General features: G+C 38.7%; 2 protein-coding genes across 2 annotated transcripts in view; both read right to left on the reverse strand.

Annotated features, from left to right (window-relative positions):
• Positions 1 to 72: 72 nt before the first annotated feature.
• On the reverse strand, positions 73 to 2,041 carry LOC106522914 (tripartite motif-containing protein 16-like). Its single transcript, XM_014016157.1, has one exon. It carries the CDS (start codon positions 2,017 to 2,019, stop codon positions 322 to 324), a length of 1,698 nt encoding a protein of 565 aa, XP_013871611.1. The 5' UTR covers positions 2,020 to 2,041; the 3' UTR covers positions 73 to 321.
• Positions 2,042 to 3,001: 960 nt separating this feature from the next.
• The window catches only part of retreg1 (reticulophagy regulator 1), a 20,990-nt gene continuing 14,834 nt past the window's right edge, over positions 3,002 to 9,157 (reverse strand). The window contains exons 4-9 of the mRNA XM_014016158.1: positions 5,993 to 6,110; positions 5,685 to 5,769; positions 5,481 to 5,603; positions 5,240 to 5,310; positions 4,430 to 4,553; positions 3,002 to 4,357 (exon numbers count right to left, since the gene is read on the reverse strand). Of these exons, the coding sequence (XP_013871612.1) occupies positions 3,834 to 4,357; positions 4,430 to 4,553; positions 5,240 to 5,310; positions 5,481 to 5,603; positions 5,685 to 5,769; positions 5,993 to 6,110 (1,045 nt within the window). The 3' untranslated portion in view covers positions 3,002 to 3,833. The remainder of the gene's footprint in view (positions 4,358 to 4,429; positions 4,554 to 5,239; positions 5,311 to 5,480; positions 5,604 to 5,684; positions 5,770 to 5,992; positions 6,111 to 9,157) is intronic.

The following is a 9,157-nucleotide window of genomic DNA, read 5'->3' on the forward strand; positions in this document are numbered from 1 at the left end:
GGACCAGGGAGGATGATTCAACCACTCAACCACTAGATGTCGCTGAAAACAACAAATCCTACAAACTGTGCCTTTAAAGTTTAACAACAAAAAAATCATCTTTAAAACAGGATGAGAAACAGCAGCACACTGATACAAATATTAATGAAAAATTAAAACAGAAAATTTGTTGGAAATTTTTGTCAAAATAACACAATATTACTAGAGGAAACATTTTTAGCCACACAATCACTGGTGAAGTTCAAAACAAAACAAAACAAAAATAAACAAGAACTTTAGAAACATCACGTTAAAAAGTCTTGTCAGTGTTAATGATAARCTCTATCTGAGTTTACAGAACTCTGCAGAGTCTCCTTTGTAGTAAACACAAGCTCCAGCGTGGAGCGGCTGAGTGAAGGTGGTCTGGACTCTGTGGAGGAGGGTCATGGTTTCAGCGACGCTGTAGAAGGACAGAACACCTGCTCTTTGGTCCAGGTACACCCCGATCCTGGAGGAACCAGGACCTGAGATGGAGGTATTGATGTCGTTGTGAGTAAATGTAAACCTGTTTTGGTTAGGTTGTATTGCCCAGGATTTGTAATCGAGTCCAAATCTACTTTCATTCCCACTCCCATCTCTGCTGATATTCTTGTAGGCGACTGCTACAGTAATAAGTTTTCCTTTCATCTCCACCTCCCAGTAACAACGACCAGTCAGACTCTCTCTGCTCAGAACCTGAGACCACCATCCAGTGAATCTGTCTGGATGTTTGGGATAAGGCTGATGWTCACTCATTGTTATTTTTCTGCCTCCCTCTGACAGTTTCAGGTATGTGTGTGCTGTGTTTGGATCCAGTGTGATTTCACGGGCATATTTTAAGAATCCAGCTCTGCTCTTTGGTTCTTGTCCTGGTTTTGGTCCTGGTCCTGGTTCTGACAGTAAGACGTCCACCTCAGAGACAGTCAGTGAGATGTTTGTCCACGCGTCTCTCAGGACGTCCTGTAGTTYGTCTCTGAGCTCCTCCACAGCTGCTGTCACATCCTCAAAGTATGTGAGTGGACGGATCTTGATGCTGGATGAGTGTGGAGACTCACTGAGTGCTGACACTGAGGGGSAGTTGTGGAGAAACTGGTTGTGATCCTCTGTGAGTGAGAGCTGCTTCAGCTCAGCATCTTTCCTCTTCAGCTCAGTCATCTCCTGCTCCAGCTTCTCCTGAAGCTCTTTGACTCGACYCACTTCAGTTTCCTGCTGGGATCTGATCTGCTGCTTCACATCAGAGCTTCTTTTCTGGATGAGACGGATCAGCTGAGTGAAGATCTCCTCACTGTCCTCCACTGTTTGATCAGCAGAGTGATTGATGGCCTCCACCTCCTGCTGAAGCAGCTTCACATCTTTCTCTCTGTCCTGGATCTCCTGCTGGATTGTTTCTCGTCTCACCTGGAGCTCTCTCTGCCTCTCATCTCTTTCTGCTGCAGCTGAGACTGTGTCGTGGCCTTTATGTTCGTCCACAGAGCAGAGATAACAGATACACTTCTGATCAGTACGACAGAACATCTTCATCACCTCATCATGAGCAGAGCAGATGTTCTCCTGGAGCTTCTTGGAGGGATCCACCAGCTTGTGTTTCTGAAGTGGAGCTGAATCATAATGAGGCTGAAGGTGTTTCTCACAGTAAGAGGCCAGACAGACTAAACAGGACTTGATGGCTTTGAGTTTTCTTCCAGAGCAGACATCACAGGACACATCTTCAGGTCCAGCATAGCAGAGATCAGCAGGAGCAGCTTGGAGTCCAGTCTTCTTCAGCTGCTCCACTAAAGCTGCTAACATGGTGTTTTTCTTCAGGGCAGGCCTCGGTATGAATGTCTCTCTGCACTGAGGGCAGCTGTGGATTCCTCTCTGATCCTCTTCATCCCAGAAGTTTTGAACACACTTCATACAGTAGCTGTGGCCACAGGAAGTGGTCACAGGATCCTTCAGCAGATCCAAACAGATGGAACAGGAGAAAGCTTCTCGATCCAGCTGAACTCCTTGTTGCTCCATGTCTCCTCTCACGAACAGTGGCTGTCAGTTTCACTTMCTGAAAACAGAAACTGCTCTGAGCCAATGACTCACAGATCACATGTTTGGGTGGAGAGAATGAAGCCAATCAGGCTGCAGCTGCTGTTTGAGAGCAGGAAGAAGAGGAAGAAAACAGTGACCGGAGAGAAAAAACTCTTTTCAAACTTAATGATCCACAAAACTGCAACAATTTTACTTYCAGTTTAGTTTGCTGCCTCCTGACTGGTTTGGACACAATTTTACATAATAATGATAATGAGTTGGTGAAAAAAACTGCAGATTGATGATCTTTTTTTGTTCAGTGGAAGCTGTAGAGATGGAGAGGGAGGAGGAAATGTCATAAAATGTTTCAATCTGTTTACCCCCAAGAGTCTCAGCCAAGCTGAGGAACAAACAGAAAGAAAGAAAGAAAAACAACAACAACAACAACAACATTAATGTGGTCATAAGAGGACAACACTGCCACCTTATGACCAAAGTGTGTAACTGCAGAGGAAAGTGAACACTGAACAAAACAATCATTTTATACATTTAAAGAGGAACTTACCCCAAAATCAATTTTCTTTTGCAGGTAAACTGTCTAAAAGAAGCTATGTTCCACAGTGAGCCTTTATTTCTTCACAGTTGATGAATTTAAATTTATATTTTTGGATAATTTTTAATAATAATAAATAATAATTAGGATTTTAGAAAAGTTTAGCAGAATAAACCTTAAAATGAGCAAGGTTGAAATTTACTGTTTATTCCGTCCTCTAGTGGTCAAAATATATAAAATGGTATTTTTTTTAAATCAATATTTCTGATGATGTAATTTAAATTTGTTTAATTGCACAACATGCAACATTAAGAGACGGAGGCCTGTATGTATGGAATATATATATATATATATATATATATATATATATATATAAACTTTCTTCAGTAAATATCTTGAGTATTTAATAATAAACAGGTGATCATCATGTTGCTGTACTTTGTTGTTTAATGATCAACAGCAGAAGATGCATCATTTGTTTACAAATACAGCATGCTGTGATTTATTCATGAAGCACGTAAAAATGTAACAAATTTCAAACGTCAAACAGGATGTTGGATCAAAAAGTAAAATGTTAACATGGCAACTGGTTGAAAAATGAAGAGCAGGAGGGTTTTTTATAAATAAAAGCAGAAATCAGATTACAGAATATTTATTTTCTTTAGAAAAGATGCAAAACTTTGACTTTGACTAACAAAATTAAAACCAGTTTTTTTCTTTTCTGATGCACATTTTGCTTCTGTGTGCCCAAATTTAGTCAAATATTTGATATTAGTTTTTGCATGATAAAGAAAATGAGATCAAAATATGTAAGAACTTTAAAAAAAAACATTTTTTGTTCCAAATATTTGATGCAATTTTGAGAGGTTGCTCATCAGAGAATAAAGATTTATTTATGTATTTAAAGTTACAGATAAATATAGTTCAATCAAAGTTTTTCCCACTTGTGATTTTCTATCAGCATCATTTATATTTAGTTTTTCAGGTTTTCTGCTGACAGAGTTAGTGTGTGTGACAGGCTGGATCCCATGTGATTTAGGTTTTATTGGGCTCAGATGATGTCAGTTTTAAACTGAGCTGATTCTGATTAACGAGGCTGAACCTCCATCTGCTCATTTATTCAAACTAAAACTGTTCACATCAGCTGTGCAACATAAAGAAAAATGGAAACATTGTTTTCTTTGCAGTGAAGAAAGCTCCCCTTCTCCCCAGCATGTGTTCTCTGTGAGCTGTTCCTGCCCCCTGCAGACCTTCTCCTCCATCAGTGGCGTCTGAGGAGTTTGGAGAAGAACCCAGACGAAGGCGGTTTGTCGCTCGTACCCTGCTCCTCCTCTTTACACTTGGTCTTCTCCTCTAGAAGCCCCAGCTCCCCTTCCAGTTGCTCCAGCTCCGACTGGTCCAGCAGCTCAAAGTCCTCCACCTCGCTGTCTGAATCCTGGTCCAGCTCCAGCAGCCGGGTGGAATCGGGGGGTCTTGACCGTCCGGTGTCTTGGCTCAGACCCACGGAGCTGACCACTGCTTCTATCCTCTCCTGGATGGCGGCTGTGACGGCTGCGGTGATGACATCATCTGCCATCTGGTGGACCAGCTCCAAGGTGTCGTCTGCACGTTGGCCTGTRTGTGTTGAACGAGATGAATGCTTTGATCTGATTGGCTGCTGGGGATGAAGCGGAGGTAAGGCGAGGTCAAGGCTGAGGTCATCGTCATCACCATTGGTTGACGTGCCGTTATCCAGAGAAGGGAATTCTGGGAGGTCACCAGCGAACGCTTCCTCTTTATCCAGGTCTATAAAGTGAAACAGCTTTTGGTCAAAACATGAAGCAAATAAAGAGGAGAAGAAGTTTGACAGAATCGTACCCTCTGAGTTCTCCGTCTGAGGTGTGTGTCCCTCTGATAGGTTGAAAGTACCRTTGTCTGTCCAGGTCACATCAGACACCTCGGTGTCCGACACAGACATTTCTTTACAAACTGTAGAGTCCAGCTGGTGGACAGAAACACACAGATCCAGAAAATCAGAAAAGATAAACAAACTGCCTTTTGACATTTCACAAATAAGTTATGAATATTTGTAAAGGATTAGCATCAAAGGTAACATCCTGTCTGCCAGTGTTTGACCATTTCCCCACATCCATTAGTGCCAATGGTGAGATTTATAAAATGTTTATATCAGAACATTTATATTTACAGAATAGTTTAACTCAGTATCTCCTGTTTAGTCCTATTTATTACTTAAGTTATGGTAAACTTAAGTAATAAATTACCATCTTTATTTGTTTTGAGTTAAAATAAAAATCTGGTTAGGATTGAGAGATTCTAACAGACCAACTGAGTTGATTAAAGATTTATAACAAACTGAAATAAGAGTAGATTTCTCTGTCTGGATTCAATGTTTTCCACTCAATTTTATTATTTGTTTCAGATTAAAGATGAAAAATGTTGACTTTTCACCAGTCCTGTCATAAATCAGCCCTTTTCAAAAGCTCCACCAGGTTAGGGGATAAAAAGGTCAAAACTATAAGCTGTGCCCAGTGTTTACAAAAAGAAAGTATTTCTTTCTTCGGCTGGATGTTCAGCACATGATGATGTTTATGTGGTTGGTGAATTTCATTAGCTTAAACTGGATTCCTGTCAGATGATTAGAYTGAGAGGAGAAAATGAAAAACGAACCTTGGGAAACATGGAGGAAAGGTCCGATTCTATACCTTCTTTCTCAGTCTGAGCCTCAACGAGTCTCTTCTCTGAAAGAAAAGAGGATTTAGTTTTCTGATGAGCATTTTTCTCTTTATGTTGTCTGTGATGTGTGGACTCAACACTGATGAACAAGACAGTTTGGCTGCTTGCAAGCTAAATTTAAAGCGTGATTAAAAGCATTTGTAATATTATAAATCACATGGAGATTAATAATTACCATGGTTCTCCTTGATTTTCTGCAAAAACTGTCCGACGCCAAAGTCCAGCTTCTGCAGAGCTGGCTTCAGCCACAAACCAGCATCATGAGATGAAATCAGAGGCCACAGGAAAAAGCCCAGAACTTCAGAGAGATTATAAAAAAAAGAATGTGTCATGAAAAATTCACATTCGATGATCAAATCTTCGCGTGCAACTCACTCACCTAAGATATATGAGATGACGATCCCTGGAATGTAGCGCCCTAACAGGGCAAAAAAGGTGCACAAGCTGCAAACCAACAGGCAAAACTAGAGCAGAAACAAGAGAAGTTACAGTCTGAACGTATCTGATTTATTTTCACTCCAGCATTCTGTTTCAAGAACAAATCAGCTGAAAAACGAGCCGTTTTATCATCTTTGATTGTCAGTCCAGATCATCCTTTCAGCAGCACCTCACAGTGTCATTCATGTAAAAAGCACAGAAGCACGCGAGCCTGAGGGTCTGCAGCTGTTTGGGGGGTCCTGGCCTCACCTTGCCTGGGTTTTGCTGTTTGAAAGCCGACGTCTCCTGCAGGAAGAGTTTGAGGGAATCACCRAGCTGAAGTCCAGTTCCTGACCGGCTGTCAGGACCTGAATCAATGATCTCCCAGCTACAAGCAGAAAAAAAAACAGAAGAATCCTGTCAGAAAAGACCTGAGAAAAGAGTTTATTTAAGATCAGTTTCTCATTTTCATACCTTCTTAAATCACTGGTAAACTACAAGTTCAACAACAAGTTGAATATTAGTGGCTGATTAGTTCCAAGATATTAAAATCTGTGTCACTTTTACAGACTTTTTCTGCTTTATCTACAGAATTTTGGCATAAATTCTTTATAATYCAGGCAAATCTGAAAGGATATAAAGGAACACAGAACAGAAGTCTTATTTAACCTTTTGAGCCCCATGAAAAACAGAATTTCATGTTTTCTATATCTTTTAACTTCTGTTAACTTAAGATCTGTAAGTTGAACTCATGGAAACTATRTTTACATCCACCAAAAACAGTTGAAACGACAGTCAGTTGAATCAGAAAGTAAACAAATTGAACAAAATGGGATTGTTGCAAATCTGTAAATATATTATACCAAATCTGTAAAGGGAAAAAAAATGACATTTGTTTTTAAAGTAAGTCAAAGCAGATACCAAAATAGGTTATATATTGTGTTGAAAGTTTTGTTTTTACTTTATTTTGAGTGAATATGGTCCAAATGAAGTCAAATATAATTTCTCATTATTTTATATAATATATACGGTGACAAATAAATGTTTGGATAATTTTTCTAAAGAACAAACATTCAATAACAAGTTTTTTCAGGCTGGTGAGAAAAAATAAACTTTTGCAACTAAAAACTTAACATTTCTTAACATTTATTAATGGAACCATCATGGTCTGTCCTGTGCAGAATGACAAAACACTAAATTATTTCTTTATTAAAACCTCTGTAACTTTGCTCCAGTTCATTTTAGCARCATGAATCTTTGCACAGGTGATGTCCACAAGTGGATTTATGGTTTCCAGGAGTTTTTAACCTGAATCATTATGGTTTTAAATAGGTTATATACTGTCTAATGAAACAATTATTCAGACGGGAGGGAAAAAAATCTAAAAAAAATTATGTTCCATCCTCAATATCTCTAAAACAACAGCAGCTGTTTTAATACTTACACTTCTAATAAAATCTCCCACTTGTTAGCTTTATTTTCACACCAAGATTATTTAAGTAGAGTTTGTAAATGCTGAGATACACTCAGTTATATTCCAGCTTGGTATTTCGAGCAAAAACATCAAGAAAACCCCCTTGGAGCTTAAGAGGTTAAACAAATATACAAATGGAAGTTGTGTTTCTGCTGCACTTACAAAGACAATTTGCAGTAATTTTTTCCCTTAAAATAAATGTTGCACTATTTATATTGTATCTGCTGTACTCGGTTGCAGGTTCTCTGTGAATGTCATTCTCTAAAATAGGAGGCACATAAAAACAAGAGCAAGACGATGCCTGCTGAAACAGCTGTGTGATGGGAATAGGGGATGAGAAGGAGGTTTCCATGCTGTGACACTGCTGGGCACTCTGGACAACCACAGGCACGAAACTTTCCTTTTCTAACTGAACGTCGCCTCCCTCTCCTCTAACCAACACTCGTGTCTAATGCACATAAAGGAGCTATAAAAAGCTCAGGTGTTGCTTGTGTGTTTGTCATGTGGAGAAAGTAGACAGGAGTGTAAAGTTTAGGTCATGTTTCCACTTTTAGATACTCAACCCAAACAGGTTCAGTTCAGTAAAGCTGTTATTTTGTTTAAATATGTCAGCTTTTAGATAAAACACTGCAAGATGCATTTAGAAGGTCTGAGTTTGTGCAGCTCAAATAAGATGGTATGTTTAAAAAAATAGGACCACATCAAAATTTAGCTCAATATCTGTAAAACTGACAAATTTGTACCCATCTTTTTGTGTTTGCTGAGATTGCTTTTATGTCTGGTCAAGACTTGATTTATCAGCTAACATTGTAACAGAGTAAGAGCCTGAACACGGTTCATCACAACAACAAATGAGCTCACTTTAAATCCAGCTGGGATGGAAACTTCCCGCTCTGCGTGAGCAGCTGTCCTGGAAACAGCTGGTGTAAAATCACCACGGAGGTCAGATTACTCCAACAACTGAGCAGCTTCCTGACAGCTAACCAGTTGTCTCTAAGAACAAACGGCAATAATCGACTTTATTTGTAGACCAGTGTGTGTGGAGAATGTTTACAAGATTTGATTTAATTCGCTGATTAGGATCCCCATTAGTTTCCTTTACTAATCTTCCCGGGGTCCAACTGATATAACACACAATATTCATACAACACATAAAATCGTGACATAAAACTAACATTAGTCAAATTCCACATTTTACTAAATTACTAACATAAGCCTAGTTAAAAACAAAACAAAGCAAATAATAATAATATAATAACAATAATGACAAAATAAGATTTAATACAAATAAGATTTCAGTGCTCTTTTAAATTAAAATGTGCTTTTATAAATATCTAATGTTAGGTACTTTATTCCATTCCTGAATAGCTCTATAGACTGATTTTTTAAACAAGTTTGTCTTAGCACGATTTACAATTAATTTTGTTTCACAATAGTATCTAATAACATAATTATGTATCTGATCAGAGTAAATAAGCTTTTCATACACTGATTCAGGTCTCTCAGTTAGTATAACTTCATTTATAAATGTAAGTAAGTTATACTGACATAAAGAGATCTGTATTGCAAAGTCATTGTAATGTTTTGTGTGTGCAGGTTTCAAATTAACATTGAAAACAATTCATTTGACGTCATACAAAGGAAGTGTACAACCAGAGTTTTGAGGATTGCAGAAAAGGCATTAAGCAAAGTTTAGTAAGTACAGTAAGTAAAGTTTTATTTATACAGCGCCTTTCACAGAAATAAATTCACAAGGTGCTGTACATTCAGGGAAGGGGGACGGGGGCAGTTAAGAAACACCCATTCAAGAAGACATACAAGACAAACATGGGGGAACAGGTGAAACCGGTCATACAGCAAACACAGTTACACAACCTTTAACAACAGCTTGAAATAAAGATCTTGCATTGATGATGGTAGAGTCTGACCGCTACACAAAGGCTTCTCAGCACATCCCAAAG

This window comes from Austrofundulus limnaeus, unplaced genomic scaffold, assembly GCF_001266775.1.
Source record: "Austrofundulus limnaeus strain Quisiro unplaced genomic scaffold, Austrofundulus_limnaeus-1.0 Scaffold139, whole genome shotgun sequence".
In the NCBI taxonomy this organism is placed as follows: Eukaryota; Metazoa; Chordata; class Actinopteri; order Cyprinodontiformes; family Rivulidae; genus Austrofundulus; species Austrofundulus limnaeus.